This window comes from Eretmochelys imbricata, chromosome 1, assembly GCF_965152235.1.
Source record: "Eretmochelys imbricata isolate rEreImb1 chromosome 1, rEreImb1.hap1, whole genome shotgun sequence".
Classification (NCBI taxonomy): domain Eukaryota; kingdom Metazoa; phylum Chordata; order Testudines; family Cheloniidae; genus Eretmochelys; species Eretmochelys imbricata.
Window position 1 is genome coordinate 350,335,406 of NC_135572.1, and position 23,421 is coordinate 350,358,826.

Here is a 23,421-nt window from a genome sequence, read left to right on the forward strand (position 1 = left end):
TCTTAAGAAAAGACTGAAGAGGGAGCTGATAACAAGTCTACAACTATATTAAGGGTTGCTATAAAAAGGACTTATCAATTGTCCTCCATGTCCACTGAAGGCAGGACAAGAGATAATGGGCTTAATCTGCAGCAAGGGAGATTTAGGTTAGATATTATGAAAAACTTTCAAACTAAAGGGGTAGTTAAGCTCTGGAATAGGTTTCCAAGGGAGGTTGTGGAATCCCCATCATTGGAGGTTTTTAATAACAGGTTGGACAAACACCTGTCAGGGATGGTCTAGGGTTTACTTAGTCCTGCCACAGCATGGGGGACTTGATGACTTCTTGAGGTCCTTTCCAGCCCTGCATTTCTGTGATTCTATTATTAAAATCACAGGCCTGGGTTAGAATGCAACAGTTCACTGAAAGTCTCTTTATAGAGGGGAAAAAAGGAGATGGGGTTTGTGATCAATTCCATGTTTGTTTTTTTAAATAAAGGAATTTGAAAGTGATAATATTTATCTTTTATCTAAACTGGAAATCAGTTAGTAGCCAGTGCAGAGAATGGTTCACTGCGGCAACATGCTTTCTGGATGAGACTACCCATGGAATGCAGTCCTGGCTGCAATTTTCAAATGACTTGATGATGCAGCCCTTTGCAGATCACACTGCAGAAATCTAACCTTAAGATGTCAAAAGCATGGAGAACTGGCCATATATCTCCTCCAAAAGCAGAGGACACTCCTCCTTGCCAAATTCAGGTTATAAGAGGGGCATATGGCAGCCACTATCACCTGAAAATCCACTAACAGCTAGGGATATCAGACTACAAGCCTTGGGTGGAAAAGAGATGGACATTTATAAGGGACTCTGATATAGTATCTTGTTTCCTCCATCCTATAACTACTATCTCTGCCTTATCTGGGTTGAGCATTGCCAGTTAGCTGTTATCAGTGCCTCAATTTCCTTTGACGCAGTGCAAGAGGCCCACTGTATCTTCAGGGTTAGAAGAGATGGAAATATAGAGCTGGGTACCGAAGACTTGCAAGCCATATTTCCTGACTACCTCTCCCTCAACAGCCCCACAAACCCAGTTCGCAAGAGGGGTGACAGAATGGGATGCTGCAAAACCCTGATGCAGTGCTGCTTGCTATTGTTTCTTTACAATGATCCACCCTAAATGAAGACAATAATCAGGAAGGCAGTAGTGACAGAAGCTATTAAGACCCCAAAAATCAAAGCTGTTAGCAGATGGCTTTGTCTGTAATACCAGAGTGATTACTACAGTTCTAAAGGAAAGAAGGTTTCCCTAAAGTTCATTTAGAGAAATAGTTGCTGGAAGTGGGATATGAACTAACATTCTAGCCCATAAAGAGGGGCATAGTAATATCTCAGCACCACTGCAATGCTCTTTACTCTGGCAGAGCTCAGATGGATAGGTCAGAGAGACCAAAAAGATCAGAGAGATCCAGAGGTCTGATCTGGCTCTCATTAAAGTCAATCACAAAATTCTCACTAAATTCATTGGGACAGTATCCAGCTCATGGATGAGTGATGGCAAAATAATTCTGGAATACCAATGCTCCTGCCATGGTAAACATCTGTGGTGCTGTTCATTTCCTTCTCTTAGTGGCTTCCTATTTACTCCTCGTTACTGCCCCATGACTCCCCTAAGCAACTCATCTCCCTCCTGGGAATTTACGTTTGTCATATATTAGTAGAGAATGATTGTTTTGCAAAACATTCATTAACCCTGGTTAATGAATAGGGGTAGCCGTGTTAGTCTGTATCCACAAAAACGAGGAGTCCGGTGGTACCTTAAAGACTAACAGATTTATTTGGGCATAAGCTTTCATGGGTAAAAAACCCACTTCTTCAAATGCATGGTTGTGTTGATTCTCTTGAGGAGAGTTCACTAATTTAAAACCGAAAGCCCACTTTTGTGAAGGAAGAGTTAACTCCATTAATGAAGAATTTCCAGGGTACCTGTTACAGGAAGCATCAGAGATGGAAAATTACACCTAAAAAGAGAGAAATATTCTTGTTTTACTGACTTTAATGAGACAGAGCAATGTCTTTCTATTCCTGTAGCTTTTATCTGTGGCTAAAAAAGGTGGCTTTGGAGATCTCAACCCAAGATAAGCAGATTGTTTGTTTGTCTCATCTGCTTTGTAGTGCATCTACTGCACAAGGACGGAGAAATCGGTTTTGTAACACCTGCTGGAATTCCAGCCAGACCCCAGCTCAATTATATGACCCATCGCGACTACTGTTAGTCAATGACATTAGGTTTTTTAAATTGCTACCTGCCTCTAGTCCATAGAGAGCAGTGCTGTGAGAGCTCTCCCAGAGAGACACTTTAATTAAAGACTAGATTTGTCACATGGACTTCAGAGGGAGCAGAACTGGGTTTTAAATAGCAATATTGTTAACTATTTCTCTGCCAAATATTTTAGCAAAAACATCCAGGTATTCTGGGACTGTGGGCCAAGCTGACGTGGAGAACTGCGACTCTGGACCCCCTGCTTCTCACTGAAGCTACACAGAGCTCCCCTGAGTGCCAAATGGATGTGGTTTTCTTTCTACCTGGTGACAGTGGAAGATGTAATTCTTTCTTTGCATCATCTGTCGTATTCAGCTCCTAATTTTTTGAATGCTTTGGTAGCCAGTTGCTTTAAATATCATCCTTTAAGATATGCAGTGAGGCACTTCCAGCTGAGACAGGCTTAGCATGGTTCCTATTTCCTTGCATAGGAAGAAGATACTTTCTAACTCACCTCATAGAGTTTTTATAGATCCTTAGATTTTTAAAGCCAGAAGGGACCATTATGATCATCTAGTCTGACCTCCTGCATAACACAGGCCAAGAACCTCACCTAATGCTGTCTACATCCACAAAACACCCATTCTGAGACTTGCCAGAGATAACGTATGGGAAGTGCACACATAGCAAGTCCTGTTGCTTGATGAGGGACTCTGAGAACTAACTAACTAAGTCAGCTCCATTGTCTAGCCACTAGTTGGCATGTCTGAGTCCCTTTGTGGTAATCCCTTCCTGCCTCGGGCAAGAAGCTGACAGCTCAGGGAGTGATTTACCAAGTGGTGCTCTGGGTGTCTCAGGGATTGAGATACAAGAGTCCTGTTGTTACTTTAGTAATTGGGTTTGTTGAGTATTCCTTGGCCATGTGCCTGGGATACTGTCCGTGGAATGGACACTCCTGATGCAGATTTCCCATCTGAAAGGCCCTGCAAAAGTCCATGGAATGATTTGGCAGCAATACCACAGCTATAGCCAACAAGGCGTTTCCTTTAAGGGTCAGTTTTTATAACAAGTAAAATAAAAGTATGTCATATAATCAGCAAGGAAACAGATCTTCCTGGCTTGGGATTCAATCCAATCCACTGACCCCGGACATGGAGCTCAACCTTCTCCACAGCAGTCACTCCGCTCCGAGAGCCTAGCACCTATATAAGGGGTAGGGGAAAAGTAGCGAACACCTCATTCATCAGGGGCTAGTCAGTACCAGTGCACCCCTCACACCTGTTGGGGGACTCTGCTGTGTTGACTCTTCTCCATGCTTGCTGTCATTAATGCACTGCAGATTTACCTCAGTCCAGATCTCCCCACTGTCATCCTTACATATGCTGGTGTCATTCAAGCATTATAACCACTCAGACACTTAAAATGCAGTTCCTGCTCCATGGGATATCCTGTCACGATAGCTCTGGCATGTTGCATGGGCCTGGGCATCCCACAATAACCTAAGAGATCCAAAGGAGGCAGGCAGTTATCTAGATACTACTTGTACCCCACTGTGGCTATTATCAGATCAGTGCAATTTGCACTGACACAAAATGTGCCTGTGAGGGGAAAACCAGACACTCCCAATTATTCGGGGTGATATAAAAATACTGCCATTAGCTCACATAGTAGCAACTGGTTCTGAATCAATGATTACAAAATATTGTCTAATACAAAACACTAAAGGGTAGGATTTTTGAAAGCACTCATCACTGGCCTTTCTCTGCTCCTGTGGAAGTCAGTGGACGAAATGTTACAGTAATTAATGATTAGTACTTATTTTACTTTTCATGTCAGACTGGACCATGGCTACTGGGTTCTCAGTAACTCTGCTCCTTGTTCTTTTTCTGACTGACATGAAGGCCTGGGCAGAGTAGATCTGTGATCCCCTGTGGAGAAGATTGTTTCATCTCTTCTGTTAGACAAGATGATATTTTATAGAATCGTAGGAGTTAGGAATGGGAAAGCTCCATTTGATTGTCCAGTCCAGCCAGGTTTTAATTTGTGCCCAGGTTTGCCAGGCCTGAGCCCCGGCACCTCTGGGCTTAGCAGGGCCCCGGCACCTCTGGGCTTGTTGCATCAGTTATGAATGTAAAAACGTTGCTTGAGCCCCAGCATCTCTTTCATTACAAATTAAGCCCTGAGCCCAACCCTGGTCAATGCAGAATTACTCTCTGTAGAACATGCTCGTATGTCTTGTCCAGTCTTGTTTAACAGTCTCAGGAAACAGGGCTTTCCTATGGCTCTAGGGAAACTATTCCATAGCCTAATACCCTGCATCTCAGCACCGGGAAATTTTCCTGATTTTTGTTTTTTATTTTTTAGCTAAATCTTCCCTTTTAGTTTGTTGGAAGAGCAACAGTTTCACAACTAAATGTGTTCATGTGTTTTTAGGTTTGTATCACAGGGACAGTGTCATGTTCTCTGTACCAGATCAGAGCTAGATTAACTTGAAATATTCAAAAAATAGCTTTTGTGGTTGCACCAGGAGAGAGGGTGTTTTAAACCAGAATGACCATGTGATGGGGTCAAGGTGTTGGAGAAAGACCTGTTGATAAAATCCCCTTGTCTCATTGCTAATGGTCCCCAGGCAAACATCAAAACAAATGTCCAAACAGCTGCTAAATAGGTCAAGAGGTGTGAGGTGGCTACTGTGGCCTGAAGAGAATAAACCCAAGCAGCCGCAAAAAAGATATGAGCAAATGAAAAATAAGCAGAAAAAGCATTGCACTGAAGTGTGAACTTAAGTTGGCTGCATTCATTGGGGGCAGCTAACACTGTGATATCCTTGGTAATATACATGATCTATGACTTTCCAGATACTGGTCTTGATGACATCCTCACTTATGTCTGTGCAGTCCCACTGAATTCACCCTGTTGGTGTAAACAGGAACAGAGTGTGTCCTACATGGAGGCCATGCTTTTTCCTGTGCCAGTACAGTAGACCAAGCTAGACGACTCGCCTGTAGCAACTAGCCTGTACACTAATAATAATATGAGCCCTGGTGAAGCAGGTCAAGTGGGATTTCTGGTGCATTATTGGTTAGGTTGAATTGATTAGTATGATTTTAGAAATATTAGCTCCACGGAACAGGAATAGTGTCTTTACACTCATTACACTGCAAAACTCACAGTCAGTCCTAAGAAAATAAATAGTAAATATAAATATCTCTAATGAATAGATAATTCCATTCAGAAATTTTCCTATTATCCTGTAATTTCAGAGCTTGGCCTGCATCTCAAACTGCTCAGACACGATGATGAGCATGGTAAAAATGCCTAGATTGATTGATTAAGCAGAAGTTTGGTTATAGATTCAGATGCAAACTACCCCAATGTTCAAGGATGTTGTCAAGGTTCCTCCCCCACTCTGAACTCTAGGGTACAGATGTGGGGACCTGCATGAAAACCTCCTAAGCTTACTTTTACCAGCTTAGGTTAAAACTTCCCCAAGGTACAAACTATTTTACCCTTTGCCCTTGGACTTCCACTGCCACCACCAAACGTTTATCTGGGTTTATTTATTAGGAAAGCATTGTTTGGAAATGTCTTTCCCCCCAAAATCCTCCCAACCCTTGCACCCCACTTCCTGAGGAAGGTTTGGTAAAAATCCTCACCAATTTGCATAGGTGAACACAGACCCAAACCCTTGGATCTTAACAATGAAAAAGCATTCAGTTTCTGAAAAGAAGGATTTTAATAGAAGTAAAAAAGAATCACCTCTGTAAAATCAGGATGACAAATACCTTACAGGGTAATTAGATTCAAAACATAAAGAATCCCTCTAGGCAAAACCTTAAGTTACTAAAAGACACACAGACAGGAATATTCATTCTATTCAGCACAACTTAATTTCTCAGCCATTTAAAGAAATCATAATCTAACGCATATCTAGCTAGATTACTTACTAAATTCTAAGGCTCCATTCTTGTTCTGTCCCCGGCAAAAGCATCACCCAGACAGATACTTTGTTTTTCCCGCCCCCAGCTTTTGAAAGTATCTTGTCTCCTCGTTGGTCATTTTGGTCAGGTGCCAGCGAGATTATCCTAGCTTCTTAACCCTTTACAGGTAAGAGGATTTTTCCTCTGGCCAGGAGGGATTTTAAAGGGGTTTACCCTTCCCTTTATATTTATGACAGATGTCCAGAATGGGAGGGTAGTAGGGACTCATCTGTTACTTTTAATAGGATAATACTTTAGCCAGTATCTTATGAATCCCTATCAGTCTAGTTTCTATGTGGTTTGCTTTCACTCTTTCAATTTCATTCAGCTTGGAGAGTGAAACTAGACTGGAGAGTTTCTCTTTCTGATTCTCATGCACTAGCCCAGCATTGTTGAGTTTCTATAGGTTTGCAGGTAATGTTTAAATAACTATGTAGGTTTGTTAAATACTTTGTCTCAGCTGATGATAAATGTATGAACAGGATTATATGATGGAGTTGCCTGTGATAGCAGGGAACTGGACCTGGTGAGTTGGGAGGTGAGCTCTAGTACTATGTTCCTATGTTAAGTCCATGTCCATATCTCTATTTATATTAGGTTTTGTACTCTGAGTGGAAGTCAATGGGACAGTAGTGGGAGATTTGAGTGGGTAAGAAATTAAAGGTAGTAATGCAAAAGTGTAATTGGTTGACATAAATCAATGTACTTAGGAGGAAATTAAGAATCCCATGTTTATACCTACCATTAATAATACATTGAAAGAATCTGTAGAACTAGTGGACGTTCCCAGATTCATTTTTACAGTCAATAAGACCACTCTGCCTGGGTTTCCTTTTATACCCATCTTCACAGATGTAATGCCCATTACTACCTACCACATACCTTTTGATTGTGAACTCAGCAAGCTCAGTTACATGGGGGACCGTGGGACATTTTTCTGAAAAGAGAAAGAGGGTGCATAAGAGTAACAGTACATGGCTCGAGGACTTAGAATAACTTTGATTTTAGTTAACTAGGGAGAGTATTGCACTTGTTCCATTACTGCAAATGGGTGTCACAGTTTAAATAGACAGACAAAAAACAGACCTGGGAAAATCCTGCCCAAAGTGGCAGTGATTGGGGGCCTTGCTTTAGAAAACTACACTTCTAAGATGTAGAATCAGAGACATGCAGGGCTGGAAGGGACATTGAGAGATCAAGGAATCCCTGTTGAGGTTACAGGGACAAACCATCCCGATGAGTCGAAAGAATAGTAAATATGGCAGGCGACCAGCTTGGCTTAATGGTGAAATCCTAGCGGATCTTAAACATAAAAAAGAAGCTTACAAGAAGTGGAAGGTTGGACATATGACCAGGGAAGAGTATAAAAATATTGCTCGGGCATGTAGGAATGATATCAGGAGGGCCAAATCGCACCTGGAGCTGCAGCTCGCAAGAGATGTCAAGAGTAACAAGAAGGGTTTCTTCAGGTATGTTGGCAACAAGAAGAAAGCCAAGGAAAGTGTGGGCCCCTTACTGAATGAGGGAGGCAATCTAGTGACAGAGGATGTGGAAAAAGCTAATGTACTCAATGCTTTTTTTGCCTCTGTCTTCACTAACAAGGTCAGCCCCCAGACTGCTGCGCTGGGCATCACAAAATGGGGAAGAGATGGCCAGCCCTGTGGAAATAGAGGTGGTTAGGGACTATTTAGAAAAGCTGGACGTGCACAAGTCCATGGGGCCGGACGAGTTGCATCCGAGAGTGCTGAAGGAATTGGCGGCTGTGATTGCAGAGCCATTGGCCATTATCTTTGAAAACTCGTGGCGAACGGGGGAAGTCCCGGATGACTGGAAAAAGGCTAATGTAGTGCCAATCTTTAAAAAAGGGAAGAAGGAGGATCCAGGGAACTACAGGCCAGTCAGCCTCACCTCAGTCCCTGGAAAAAATCATGGAGCAGGTCCTCAAAGAATCAATCCTGAAGCACTTGCATGAGAGGAAAGTGATCAGGAACAGCCAGCATGGATTCACCAAGGGAAGGTCATGCCTGACTAATCTAATCGCCTTTTATGATGAGATTACTGGTTCTGTGGATGAAGGGAAAGCAGTGGATGTATTGTTTCTTGACTTTAGCAAAGCTTTTGACACGGTCTCCCACAGTATTCTTGTCAGCAAGTTAAGGAAGTATGGGCTGGATGAATGCACTATAAGGTGGGTAAAAAGCTGGCTAGATTGTCGGGCTCAATGGGTAGTGATCAATGGCTCCATGTCTAGTTGGCAGCCGGTATCAAGTGGAGTGCCCCAAGGGTCGGTCCTGGGGCCGGTTTTGTTCAATATCTTCATAAATGATCTGGAGGATGGTGTGGATTGCACTCTCAGCAAATTTGCGGATGATACTAAACTAGGAGGAGTGGTAGATACGCTGGAGGGGAGGGATAGGATACAGAAGGACCTAGACAAATTGGAGGATTGGGCCAAAAGAAATCTGATGAGGTTCAATAAGGATAAGTGCAGGGTCCTGCACTTAGGATGGAAGAATCCTATGCACCGCTACAGACTAGGGACCGAATGGCTAGGCAGCAGTTCTGCGGAAAAGGACCTAGGGGTGACAGTGGACGAGAAGCTGGATATGAGTCAGCAGTGTGCCCTTGTTGCCAAGAAGGCCAATGGCATTTTGGGATGTATAAGTAGGGGCATAGCGAGCAGATCGAGGGACGTGATTGTTCCCCTCTATTCGACATTGGTGAGGCCTCATCTGGAGTACTGTGTCCAGTTTTGGGCCCCACACTACAAGAAGGATGTGGATAAATTGGAGAGAGTCCAGCGAAGGGCAACAAAAATGATTAGGGGTCTAGAACACATGACTTATGAGGAGAGGCTGAGGGAGCTGGGATTGTTTAGCCTGCAGAAGAGAAGAATGAGGGGGGATTTGATAGCTGCTTTCAACTACCTGAAAGGGGGTTCCAAAGAGGATGGCTCTAGACTGTTCTCAATGGTAGCAGATGACAGAACGAGGAGTAATGATCTCAAGTTGCAGTGGGGGAGGTTTAGATTGGATATTAGGAAAAACTTTTTCACTAAGAGGGTGGTGAAACACTGGAATGCGTTACCTAGGGAGGTGGTAGAATCTCCTTCCTTAGAGGTTTTTAAGGTCAGGCTTGACAAAGCCCTGGCTGGGATGATTTAACTGGGAATTGGTCCTGCTTCGAGCAGGGGGTTGGACTAGATGACCTTCAGGGGTCCCTTCCAACCCTGATATTCTATGATTCTATGATCATCTAGTCCAGTCTGCTACACTGAGGTAGGACCAAGTAAACCTGGACCATCCCTAACAGGTGTTTGTCTAACCTGTTATTAAAAACCTCCAATGATGGGGATTCCACAACCTCCCTTGGAAGCCTATTCTAGAGCTTAACTACCTTTACAGCTTGAAAGTTTTTCCTAATATCTAACCTAAATCTCCCTTTTGCTGTAGATTAAGTCCATTACTTCTTGTCCTACCTTCAGTGGACATGGAGGACAATTGATCACAGTTCTCTTTATAGCAACCCATAGCATATTTGAAGACTGGTATCAGTCCCTCTTCAGTCTTCTTTTCTCAAGACTAAACCTTTTTAACCTTTCCTCATAGATGGTTTTCTAAACCTTTTATCATTTTTGTTAGTCTTCTCTGAACTTTCTCCGATTTATCCCCCTCTGTCCTAAAGCGTGGTGCCCAGAACTGGACCCAGTTCTCCAGGTGAGATCTCACCAGTGCCAAGTAGAGCAGGACAATTACCTCCCATGTCTTATATACAACACTCTTGTTAATACACCCAGAGTGATATTAGTCTTTTTTCACAGCTGCATCATAGTGTTGACTCATATTCATTTCCTTCTCAGCAGTGAGGCTGACTAACCAGTTGTTCCCCAATTATGTAGTCGTGCATTTGATTTTTTCCTTGTGTTTATTGATTTTCCTCTTCATTTCAGACCATTTCTCCAATTTGTCAAGGTTGTTTTGAATTCTAACCCTGTCCTCCAAAGCGCTTGCAACCTCTCCCAGCTTGGGTGTTGTCAATAAATGTTATAAGCATATTCTCCACTCTATTACCAATGAAAATATTGAAAAGTACCTGACCCAGGACTGACTTCTGAGGACCCCATTAGAAATGCCCTCCCAGTTTGAAAAGAGAACCACTGATAAATATTATTTGGGTACCATCTTTCAACCTGTTGTGCACCCACCTTATAGTAGTTTCATCTGGACCACATTTCCCTAGTCCGCTTATGAGAATGCCATCTGGGACTGTGTCAAAAGCCTTACTAAAATCACGACATCTCACTTCTACTGCTTTCCCTTATCCATTAGGCCAGTAACACCGTCAAAGAAGGAAATTAGGTTGGTGTGGCATGACTTGTTCAGGATAAATCCATGCTGGCTGTTCCTTAAGTCTATCATCTTCCAGGTGTTCACAAATTGATTGTTTACTATAATTGTTCCAGTATCTTTCCAGGTATCCAAGTTAGGCTGACAGGTCCACAGTTCCCCTTGTCTTCTTTGTTCCTCCTTTTAAAGACAGGTATGGGTAGGGTGACACACACACACACTGATTATGTTCCAGCTCAAGAGGGGCTCCTTTGGAAAGGTCTCCTACACCTTTCTCCTGCCAACATAGTGCTGTCTGTACCAGCGCTTAGGTCAGTGTAACTTATGTTGCTCAGGAGGTGGCTTTTCCACACCCCTGAGTGACTTAATTGATACTAAAGTAAGAGCTAATGTGTACAAGCCCTCAGAACAGAGGAAGTCAAGCAAAGGCTGACTGTGACTCTCTCTAGGAATAAAGGATGCATTAAGTGTAATGAGTACATGTGGCCACTAGTTGGCAACACTGCATGGTATAAAGTACTTGATTGCTGTATCTGGGTCACTGAGGGAGGGGAATTTGAGAGTTAGGTTGCCGGGGGGTAGCCATGATTAGGTCAGATAGAGAGTGGCGTATCTGCTGTGTAATCCACTTGTAATCCCAGTGCATCTGTACAGAAAGAATCCCATTCCCTTAGGAATCTGGATGCACAATTTTTCTCTGTCCTTCCCTTCCCATTATTTCTAATATTTGGCACTTGAATTCCCCAGATTTCTCTAGTGTTAGATCCAGAGCTGCTGCAGTTCATGGACTAACCCCTAACTCTCAGGGGACTGGAGCCAAGCAAGTGCTATACATAGACCTTAAACAGAGAACAGTTTATTCAAGAATAGTTTTTCTATCAAGACTGTATGTTATTCACTGTTAATGTACAGAACCATAGGACTGGAAGGGACCTCGAGAGGTCGTTGAGTCCAGTCCCCTGCACTCGTATCAGGACTAAGTATTATCTTCTAGACCATTCCTGACAGGTGTTTGTCCAACCTGCTCTTAAAAATCCCCAGTGATGGAGGTTCCACAACCTTCCTAGGCAATTTATTCCAATGCCTAGCCACCCTGACAGTTAGGAAGTTCTTCCTAACGTCCAACCTAAACCTCCCTTGTTGCAATTTAAGCCCATTGCTTCTTGTCCTACCCTCAGAGGGTAAGGAAAACAATTTTTCTCCCTCCTCCTTGTAACAACCTTTTATGTACTTGAAAACTGTTATCATGTCCCCTCTGTCTTCTCTTTTTCAGACTAAACAAACCCAATTTTTTCAGTCTTCCTTCGTAGGCTATGTTTTCTAGACCTTTAATAATTTTTGTTGCTCTTCTCTGGACTTTCTCCAATTTGTACACATCTTTTCTAAAATGTGGCCCACAGAACTGGACACAATACTCCAGTTGAGGTCTAATCAGCGTAGAGCGGAAGAATTACTACTTGTGTCTCGCTTTCAACACTCTTTCTAATACATCTCAGAAGGATGTTCGCTTTTTTTGCAACAGTGTTACACTGACTCATATTTAGCTTGTGGGCCACTATGAGCCCCAGATCCCTTTCTGCAGTACTCTTTCCTAGGAAGTCATTTCCCATTTTTGTATGTGTGCAACTGATTGTTCCTTCCTTTGCATTTATCCGTATTTAATTTCATTCTATTTACTTCAGACCAAAATGATCTGGACAAACTGGAGAAATGAATTTTAATCCTATCCCCCAAGGCACTTGCAACCCCTCCCAGTTTGGTATTGTCCGCAAACTTTATAAGTGTACTCTCTATACCATTATCTAAATCACTGATGAAAATATTGAATAGAACCAGATCCGGAACTGATCCCTGCGGGACCCCACTTGTTATGCCCTTCCAGCATGACTATGAACCACTGATAACTACTCTCTGGGAATAGTTTTCCAATCAGTTTTGCACCCACCTTATAGTAGCTCCATCTAGATTGCATTTCCCTTGTTTGTTTATGAGAAGGTCACACAAGAAAGTATCAAAAGCTTTATTAAAGTCAAGATATACCACATCTACCACTTCCCCCCCTGTAGCAAGGCAAGTGACTCACCAGCATGGTGCATCCCGCTGGTGTTCCTGGGAATTAGCTCTGCCGCCCCGGAGCGCCCTCTGTAGGCCGATGTCCCGCTTGCCACTGGCCACCGTGTCCCTCCCGGACCCCGGTGCCCCTCTACAGGAGGGTTCTTCCCCCTGCAGTAACCCCACAGCTCTGGGTCTACCCTCCCCAGGGAACCCCCAACCCTCTATCCCCGCCTCGCCTCAGACTATGGCTACTGCCAGTCACCATCTAGCCCCTGCTCACTGGGGCAGACTACAGTGTAAAAGCCATTCATCATTGGCAAAGGGGTGTTTGGACCTGCTGCCTTTGCCTAACCCCTGGGCTGCAGCCTCTGCAACCCCAATACCTGGTTTGGCCTTTGACAAGGCCTGCAGCCTGGGGAGTTGCCAGGCGGGAGCTCCCATGCTCCTCTCGCCTTTCCGTAGCTCTGCTTGGTTGCCTGCACCCTCAATTCCCCAGCAGCTACATCCTTCTCCCTCTGAAGCTGGAGGGAGAATATGTCTAGCTCCTGGAGCATAGCCCTTTTATCAGGGACAGCTGATGTCTGATTGGGGCATGGCCCAGCTGTGGCTTCTTCCCCAATCAGCCTAGCTTTTAGCCCACAGCTCCAGCCCTCTCCCAGGGCTGGCCATGACCCTTTCCAGACCAGGGAGTGGGTGACCACCCCACTACACCCGCCCCCCATCCGCAAGGCTTGTTACCCTGTCAAAGAAAGCTATCAGATTGGTTTGACACCATTTGTTCTTGACAAATCCATGCTGACTGTTACTTCTCACCTTATTATCTGCTAGGTGTTTGCAAATTGATTGCTTAATTATTTGCTCCATTATCTTTCCAGGTATAGAAATTAAGATGACTGGTCTGTAATTCCTCGGGTTGTCCTTATTTCCCTTTTTATAGTTTGGAACTATATTTGCCCTTTTCCAGTGTTCTAGAATCTCTCCCATTTTCCATGGCTTTTCAAAGTTAATCGCTAATGGCTCAGATATCTCCTCAGTCAGGCCCTTGGGTGTCCTAGGATGCATTTCATCAGGCCATGGTGACTTGAAGACCTCAAACTTGTCTAAGTAATTTTTAAGTTGTTCTTTTCCTATATTAGCCTCTGATCCTAACTCATTTTCACTGACATTCACTACGTTAGATGCCCAATCACCACCAATCTTCTTGGTGAAAACCAAAACAAAGAAGTCATTAAGCATCTCTGCCATTTCCACATTTTCTGTTATTATTTTCCCCCCTTCATCGAGTAATGGGCCTACCCTGTCCTTCATCTTCCTCTTGCTTCTAGTGGTATTTGTAGAATGTTTTCTTGTTACCCTTTATGTCTCTAGCTAGTTTGATCTCGTTTTGTGCCTTCGCTTTTCTAATTTTGTCCCTCCATACTTGTGTTTGTTTATATTCATCTTTTGTAATTTGAGCTCATTTCCACTTTTTGTAGGACTCTTATTTCATTTTTAGATCATTGAAGATCTCCTGGTTAAGCCAGGGTGGTCTCTTGCTAGACTTCCTCTCTTTCCTATGCAGTGGGATAGTTTGCTCTTGTGCCCTTAATAATGTCTCTTTGAAAAACTGCCAACTGTCTTCAATAGTTTTTCCACTTAGACTTGCTTCCCATGGGATCTTACCTACCAACTCCCTGAGTTTGCTAAAGTCTTCCTTCTTGAAATCCACTGTATTTATTTTGCTGTTCTCCCTCCTACCATTCCTTAGAATCATGAACTCATCATTTCATGATCACTTTCACCCAAGCTGCCCTCCACTTTCAAATTCTCAACCAGTTCCTCCCTATTTGTCAAAATCAAATCGAGAACAGCCTCTCCCCTAGTAGCTTTCTCCACCTTCTGAAATAAAAAATGGTCTCCAATACATTCCAAGAACTTGTTGGATAACCTGTGCTTTCCTGTGTTATTTCCCCAGCATATGTCTGGGTAGCTGAAGTCCCCCATCACCACCAAGTCCTGGGCTTTGGATGATTGTGTTAGTTGTTTAAAAAAAGCCTCACCCACCTCTCCTTCCTGATTAGGTTGTGATATGGTTTACCAGTTTATATGTTTGTGTTTTAATATATGCACGATTGTAATGGGTAAATTAATGTTTGTTGTTAATTAGGTGCTTAATGCAACTGTTTAATGAATGAACTCTGGGAATAAATGATCACCCATGGAACTAACTCAACTGACTCTGCTTAAAATTTTCACACGCTCACAGACTATATAAGGGTTGCGCGCGCGGACGGCAGGTCCTGTCCGTTAGAGAGGCAGCCGAGTACCTGTTAGGTCTGCATGGGCATCGAAGACATCCTTAGACAGTTCCTGATCCTTCCAACAATAAAAAGGCTCTTAGCATCGTGTCTTACCCTGGTTCCAGCTGCTGTGGTTCCTGGGTCCAGTCATCCATGAAGGCTCTGTGCTCCTCCTGTCTCCGCCCGTGCCAGTCCGGGTCCAGCAGTCGAAGATCCAGAATCCTGCAATCTAGCAAGTGAAGCAGATACTTACCATCAACATCTGATTCTCGTCCATCACGCAACGTGAAACAGTACAGTTTCTGGGGCACCTTTTTGTTAGTTTGTTTTATTTAGGTTGTTGGCCAACAGTTAGTATTGGGCCTGGGCTTTAAGCCTACTTTGGGGGCAATCACAGTTGTTGTTGATTTAAGGTTTTATGCGTTTATTCTTCCCTTTCCCCTGTTTTTGTTAATTATCCCAATTAAACTATCTGTTCCTTTTTCAAAGCACAATACTCTCTCTGTCTTTCTTTAGTTCTTTAACTCAGAGGATGGTGGGAGAAGGATTTAACATTCAGATCTAACCTTCCCAGGTGATAGAGATACTGACAGCCAGATAAAGGACGTGGCCACTGTTACTGGGAAATAATGTAACTAGGTGGTATGTAGTAGACCCCTACCATGACATCATCCTTGTTTTTTACCCCTTTTATCCTGACCCAGAGACTTTCAACAAGTCTTTCTCCTATTTCCATCTCAACCTCAGTCCAAGTGTATACATTTTTAATATACACCTCTACCCCGATATAGTACGGTCCTTAGGAACCAAAAAATCTTACTGTCTTATAGGTGAGACCACGTTATATCGGGGTAGGGAGAGGAACCGCTCCCCGCCCCAGCTCACTGCCGCTCCACCGCCACCTCCTCTCCTGAGAGCGCTGCTGCCACTCCGCTTCTCCCTCCCTTCCTTCCAGGCTTGCCGCGCCAATCAGCTGTTTGGCACGGGAAGCCTGGAAGGAAGGAAGAGGGGGGAGAAGCGAAGCGGAGGCTGTGCACTCAGGGGAGGAGGTGGAGCGGAGGTGAGCTGGGGTGGGGAGCGGTTCCTCTGCGCCTTCCCCCCTCCTCCCCCGGTTACTTGCTGCAGCCCTCCCCGTGCCCCCCAGCCCCTGAGGGAGGGGGCGCGCTTGTGGGACGAGGCAGAGGTGAGCTGGGGCGGGGGGGCTGCAGCAAGTAAGGGGGGGGCACAGAGGAACCGCTTGCGGTAACATGAATTCAGCTATAATGAGATAAAGCAGCCCCGCTCCTTGGAGCGCTGCTTTACTGCGTTATATCCAAATTCACGTTATATTGGACCGCATTATAACGGAGTAGAGGTGTATAAGACAACACTCCTCCCTTTTTTCCCTGCCTGTCCTTCCTGAGCAAGCTGTACCCTTCTATACCAATATTCCAGTCATGCGTATTATCCCACCAAGTCTCTGTGATGCTAACTATGTCATAGTTGTGTTTATTTACTAGCATTTAGAGTTCTTCCTGCTTATCCCCATACTTCTCACATTAGTATATAGAACACTATGGGATACCTGGGTTTTTTTTTACAGATGAGAGAAACTAGTTTGCTGCCTGATCTGGTTACATCTCATTTATAACACTCGGTTTTACTTCTCTCTGCAATGGGGATAGGATTTAATTTACAGCATATACTGCTTTATCTATTGTCTAATGAGATATCTACCTGTCACTAATGTGCCTCATTGTAGTATCTAGTCTCCAAAAATAGCAATTAAGTGAGAGCTCCTAATACCTGATAGTGAGCCCCTGGGATTTCTTTGCAAAATGTTATAAGGAAGGTACATTTAAAATTCTACTTTTAGAAGAGTTCTCAAACATCTTCAGTGGCCTCCTCTTTCAAAGGTGCATAGGGGGCCCTGGCAATGGAATCGGGACTTTCCTGCTCCATGTAGGATGGGAGATGATTTGGGGTGCCATGCAGGGGGCATGCACCTCCTGTGTGCTGCAGGGCTGCTCCTTGCTGGCTTTTTATGTGCCATTATGGAGGACAGAGAACAGTGGTTCTCAACCCGGGGTTCACAGAGGTCTTCCAGGGGGTACATCAACTCATCTAGATATTTGCCTAGTTTTACAACAGGCTACATAAAAAGCACTAGCGAAGTCAGTACAAACTAAAATTTCATACAGACAATGAATTGTTTATATTATACTGACTGCTCTATATACTATATACTGAAATGTAAGTACAATATTTATATTCAGTCAAGGTATTTGATAATTATAAGATAAAAATGAGAAAGTCAGCCATTTTTCAGTAATAGTGTGCTGTAATACTTTTGTATGTTATGTCTGAAATTGTAAGCAAGTAGTTTCTAAGTGAGGTGTAACTGGGGGGTGCACAAGACAAATCAGACTCTGAAAGGGGTACAGTAGTCTGGAAAGGTTGAGAGCCACTGAGATAGAGGACCTGCTTCTGTTTGGGTTTTCCTGACCTCCCTCCAACGGTACAGCTGGGTGTGGGTTAGTTTGCAGAAGCCATTGCAGTGCTAAGGGTGGCTTAGCTTCAGGGAAGGATTCCCCTCCTTTCATACTCCACAGAATAACTCTGGGTACAGCCTGTACATTCGGGCTGGGCTCTAGGTGGAGCGTTTGGGCCTTTCGCATTGTTTGAGTTGTGCCTTGGTATTTTTCAGACTAGTTAGTCAGCAGATGGTGCCATGCAAACGTGTCTCAGAGGTCCGTGGGGAGAAGCTCTTCCAACTCCTGTTTACCATCGAGCCAGAAGGTTCCATGGCAGTTGGGAATGGCAGTTGGAGTGACAGTTCTGGAAGCCCAGTGAACATGGGCCAGAGAGAAGCCCAGCTGGCTTCTCCTGCAACTGCCTGGCAATATGAAATCCAATAACACTATCTCCAAACACAGAACTATACACAACCAGTTTGTTTACTAGTGACTCCCAATTACAATGGTCAAAAATATTGTAAAAGAATTACATTAAAAAAGCAATTATGGGACATTTTTCACATTTCCTGGGACAATTTCTAGAATGCCACTTGAATCATAGAATCATAGAATATCAGGGTTGGAAGGGACCCCAGAAGGTCATCTAGTCCAACCCCCTGCTCGAAGCAGGACCAATTCCCAGTTAAATCATCCCAGCCAGGGCTTTGTCAAGCCTGACCTTAAAAACCTCTAAGGAAGGAGATTCTACCACTCCCTAGGTAACGCATTCCAGTGTTTCACCACCCTCATAGTGAAAAAGTTTTTCCTAATAGCCAATCTAAACCTCCCCCACTGCAACTTGAGACCATTACTCCTCGTTCTGTCATCTGCTACCATTGAGAACAGTCTAGAGCCAACCTCTTTGGAACCCCCTTTCAGGTAGTTGAAAGCAGCTATCAAATCCCCCCTCATTCTTCTCTTCTGCAGGCTAAACAATCCCAGCTCCCTCAGCCTCTCCTCATAAGTCATGTGTTCTAGATCCCTAATCACTTTTGTTGCCCGTCGCTGGACTCTCTCCAATTTATCCACATCCTTCTTGTAGTGTGGGGCCCAAAACTGGACACAGTACTCCAGATGAGGCCTCACCAATGTCGAATAGAGGGGAACAATCACGTCCCTCGATCTGCTCGCTATGCCCCTACTTATACATCCCAAAATGCCATTGGCCTTCTTGGCAACAAGGGCACACTGCTGACTCATATCCAGTTTCTCGTCCACTGTCACCCCTAGGTCCTTTTCCGCAGAACTGCTGCCTAGCCATTCGGCCCCTAGTCTGTAGCGGTGCATTGGATTCTTCCATCCTAAGTGCAGGACCCTGCACTTATCCTTATTGAACCTCATCAGATTTCTTTTGGTCCAATCCTCCAATTTGTCTAGGTCCTTCTGTATCCTATCCCTCCCCTCCAGTGTATCTACCACTCCTCCCAGTTTAGTATCATCCGCAAATTTGCTGAGAGTGCAATCTACACCATCCTCCAGATCATTTATGAAGATATTGAACAAAACCGGCCCCAGGACCGACCCTTGGGGCACTCCACTTGACACCGGCTGCCAGCTAGACATGGAGCCATTGATCACTACCCGTTGAGCCCGACAATCTAGCCAGCTTTCTACCCACCTTATAGTGCATTCATCCAGCCCATACTTCCTTAACTTGCTGACAAGAATACTGTGGGAGACCATGTCAAAAGCTTTGCTAAAGTCAAGAAACAATACATCCACTGCTTTCCCTTCATCCACAGAACCAGTAATCTCATCATGAAAGGCGATTAGATTAGTCAGGCATGACCTTCCCTTGGTGAATCCATGCTGGCTGTTCCTGATCACTTTCCTCTCATGCAAGTGCTTCAGGATTGATTCTTTGAGGACCTGCTCCATGATTTTTCCAGGGACTGAGGTGAGGCTGACTGGCCTGTAGTTCCCAGGATCCTCCTTCTTCCCTTTTTTAAAGATTGGCACTACTATAGCCTTTTTCCAGTCATCCGGGACTTCCCCCGTTCGCCACGAGTTTTCAAAGATAATGGCCAATGGCTCTGCAATCACAGCCGCCAATTCCTTCAGCACTCTCGGATGCAACTCGTCCGGCCCCATGGACTTGTGCACGTCCAGCTTTTCTAAATAGTCCCTAACCACCTCTATCTCCACAGAGGGCTGGCCATCTCTTCCCCATTTTGTGATGCCCAGTGCAGCAGTCTGGGAGCTGACCTTGTTAGTGAAGACAGAGGCAAAAAAAGCATTGAGTACATTAGCTTTTTCCACATCCTCTGTCACTAGATTGCCTCCCTCATCAGTAAGGGGCCCACACTTTCCTTGGCTTTCTTCTTGTTGCCAACATATCTGAAGAAACCCTTCTTGTTACTCTTGACATCTCTTGCTAGCTGCAGCTCCAGGTGCGATTTGGCCCTCCTGATATCATTCCTACATGCCCGAGCAATATTTTTATACTCTTCCCTGGTCATATGTCCAACCTTCCACTTCTTGTAAGCTTCTTTTTTATGTTTAAGATCCGCTAGGATTTCACCATTAAGCCAAGCTGGTCGCCTGCCATATTTACTATTCTTTCGACTCATCGGGATGGTTTGTCCCTGTAACCTCAACAGGGATTCCTTGAAATACAGCCAGCTCTCCTGGACTCCTTTCCCCTTCATGTTAGTCCCCCAGGGGATCCTGGCCATCCCTTCCCTGAGGGAGTCGAAGTCTGCTTTCCTGAAGTCCAGGGTCCGTATCCTGCTGCTTACCTTTCTTCCCTGCGTCATGATCCTGAACTCAACCAACTCATGGTCACTGCCTCCCAGATTCCCATCCACTTTTGCTTCCCCCACTAATTCTACCCGAAACAGGAAGGGGTAGCGATCCGAGGGCTTGATGAGTCTCGGCAGTCTCTCCGTCACATCGCGAATCTTAGCCCCCGGCAAGCAGCAGACTTCTCGGTTTTCCCGGTCAGGGCGGCAGATAGATGACTCAGTCCCCCGGAGGAGAGAGTCCCCGACCACCACCACCCGCCTTCTCCTCTTGGGAGTGGTGGTCGTGGAACCCCCAACCTCAGGACATCACATCTCATGCCTTCCAACCAGCGGAGTCTCCTTCTGCTTTCTTGCCCCAGACATATCATCTGGTCCACTCTCCGCAATGGTACCTGTGGAGAGAACATGAAAGCGGTTAGTTACCTGTGTCTGTGTTACTGGAACCCGGACATTCCGCTTACCTCTTCTGGAGGTCACATGTTGCCAAGCTTCTTCACTGGCCTCTTGGCTCCTCTGTGCAACCTGATTTGAGAATCAAATCTTTTTTCAAATTTGGTAGGTTTTGACCTGTGTAAATGTTGGTACTGAAAGGGAATTATTTATCAGGAATAATTTAATATTAATTTAATATTTTATTTCCTAAAGCAAATGAAAGTTTAATTTGATGTCTCCATAAGCTGTATATCTATAATTGTGTCATTTAAGAGTTCCAAAAAACACGACATTCAGCACAAAAACACTGTTATGTAACAGTGAAGGTTGCTAGGTACAAAAAATGCCAACTCAAACATTCAAAATCTAGGAAATGGAGTTATGTCAACCAAACAATCAATCAATTAACAGCAGTTTATGGAAAGCAGAGTCTTCATTCAGCCCTATTCAATAGATGTGTGTCAGCCAAAAAAGAAACCAGTACACCACCAGAACAACCAGTAAACATTAAGCTTCAAATTCGCATTAGTCTATGGATAATACAAATTCATTTACTTTAGTCTGGACATCTAAAAATGTGAATTTCATTTGAAAATAATGCCATTTTAAAATTAAAAGTGGCATTTCCCTAACATGCTGGTGTATACCTGTACCTGGAGAATTTAAATAACTACATAATTTAAAAAATACAATTGATATTTAGCCTCTATTTATATATCTGCCAGAACTGATTTCATAATCTATTGCATGTAATGAGCGAACCTTAGAATTTTTTTTTTTTAAATTGCATTGTGAGAAAGTTAAGATTGCTAACCTAAATACAATACTACTAACACACCTGTTAAAAGCAGGGCAATCAATATGTAAGGCATCAGCAAATGACACCCAGGCAGAATTCTCCATCATAATCCATTGTGTTCACAGCACACATTTCCAGTAAGATAAGTATAGCTCTGCAATCCAGCTACAAACAGAAATTTTAACCTTCACTCTGACCACTGGAGGCCTGTATGAAACTGAAGTGTGAATAAAGTGTGTTCTTTTTAAAAACGGATTATGATGTATGCTCTGTATGTGTATGTGATGTACTGTAAATATTGATAGATTACTCTCCTCCATACTTCATGCAAAGAATCCAGTCTTCTGTTTGCCTGTAGAAGCGATAATGTATTTCCTCAGTTGGCTCATTTTCCAGTGGTTACATGAGATTAGATTGTTTAAAAGATTTTGTTAAAATATTACGGTGAATTCTAAATGAAAGTATGTTTCTACATAGGAATTACCATACCTTCCCAAATGACTGATCCACCAAGTCCAGCAGTCTGTCTCTGACAATGGCCTGGACCACATGCTTGTCTCTCTACCTATATAAATGACAGATCCTCTTTTTACTTCCTGATAAGCTCAATTAATATCATGTGACAATGAGTTCCACATGTTAATTGTGCATCATTATGTAAACAAGTACCTCATGCATTTGTTGCCCATCTCTGAACTCTCTCTGTTTTATTATATCCTTTTTGAGATAGGATGAGCAGAACTAAATACCGTGTTCCAGGTCTGGGCATACCATCCATCTTTATAATCTCTCTGAGTTTCTTGATAGCTCCTTCATAAACTCCTTGGGGCAGCATGTAAGACAATGCTGGGAGCTGCACCAGCAGAGGCTATTGTGGGTGGGAGGATGGATGAGGACTAGCAAAGAAGTTTTTGTGTCTTGAAACCTTTTGGGATTAGAATTATTTAGGATGGGTCATTTTAATGCTGGTGGGGAGCCACGATCAGGCTCCGATGCAAGGCCAATGTTAGATGAATGCATTGGCCCAGTGAAGTTTTGGCATTAATTGCTCAAGGTGCCTGAAGCTTATGGCACTCAAGGATGGGATTCAGTACCTGGAGGTTTCAGAGTAGCAACCGTATTAGTCTGTATTCACAAAAAGAAAAGGAGTACTAGTGGCACCTTAGAGACTTAAATTGGTTAGTCTCTAAGGTGCCACTAGTACTCCTTTTCTTTTTATGAGTACCTGGAGGGCTACCTTGGTATGTGGTGCTGTGTTAGGAAGGCAAGTGATTAATTGATGGAGCCATTAGAGAAATAATCCTGCCCAGGAAAGGGGGTGTTTAGTGAACAGAGGGCCTTGGGTACATAAAGAAAGAGCCAGAGAAGACAGACAAACACAAACATTGTAGAAAGTGGCTGTTTCTCTTTTAATAGCACAGGTTGCTATGATGAGATTTCTGTTCCCACCAACTCTGACAATAAACAATAATGCAACCACCTGCCCCCCCAGAGGAGAAGGGTTGGGAAAGGGCCTCAAGCTCGAGACAGCCTTCCATCTTTAATTCTTTTTGCCTCCTACATGATTCCCAAGATAAGCCTTGCTGACATTACCTCAAATCACGGAGATCAACAATTTCTAAACCCCGTGCAGAATATCATATTCCACATGCTCCCTTTTTACTTTCCCTGTCACCTACTGTTACTTTCCTCATTTTCATTTCCTTCTTTGCACCCTCCTGCCTTAATGAAAGCTGAGGGCAAGTGAGCACACAGGAGGAAAGGGAGGAAGAAGATAAAGAGAACCATTGTGTACAAATGATCTGAACTGTTTAACATTTTCAATGCTCCTACAGCTTTACACTGTACAAGGCAAATGCTTTAACAATCTAGTAACAGACTGTGGCTTCTAGAGAAGCTATTTACCTGAAATAGTTAACCACATGCTTTACCACAAGCTGTGGTGATTCAAACTAAAGGGTATGCAGGTTTAGAAATGTCTTGTGGGCATATTCTCTCGCTCTCCCTTAAAGCTAAAAGCACATTCCCCTAGAGACTTCAATCACCTC

The 23,421-nt window shown here is 43.8% G+C and overlaps 1 protein-coding gene across 7 annotated transcripts in view; it reads right to left on the reverse strand.

Moving 5' to 3' along the window:
• Positions 1–1,825: 1,825 nt before the first annotated feature.
• Positions 1,826–23,421, reverse strand: part of LOC144276727 (uncharacterized) — a 300,539-nt gene continuing 278,943 nt past the window's right edge. For 3 of the 7 annotated variants that reach the window (XR_013348325.1, XR_013348327.1, XR_013348326.1), the window contains 3 exons: positions 15,018–15,132; positions 7,106–7,160; positions 1,826–2,001 (listed from right to left, as the gene is read on the reverse strand). Coding sequence is in view for 1 of the 7 variants with exons in the window: in XM_077837018.1 (XP_077693144.1) it covers positions 15,051–15,132 (82 nt within the window). In the remaining 6 variants the exon portion in view is untranslated. Of the gene's footprint in view, positions 2,002–7,105; positions 7,161–8,131; positions 8,261–12,652; positions 12,830–15,017; positions 15,133–23,421 lie in introns of those variants that run through there. The other 4 variants (XM_077837018.1, XM_077837019.1, XR_013348328.1 and 1 more) reach the window with 3 other exon arrangements.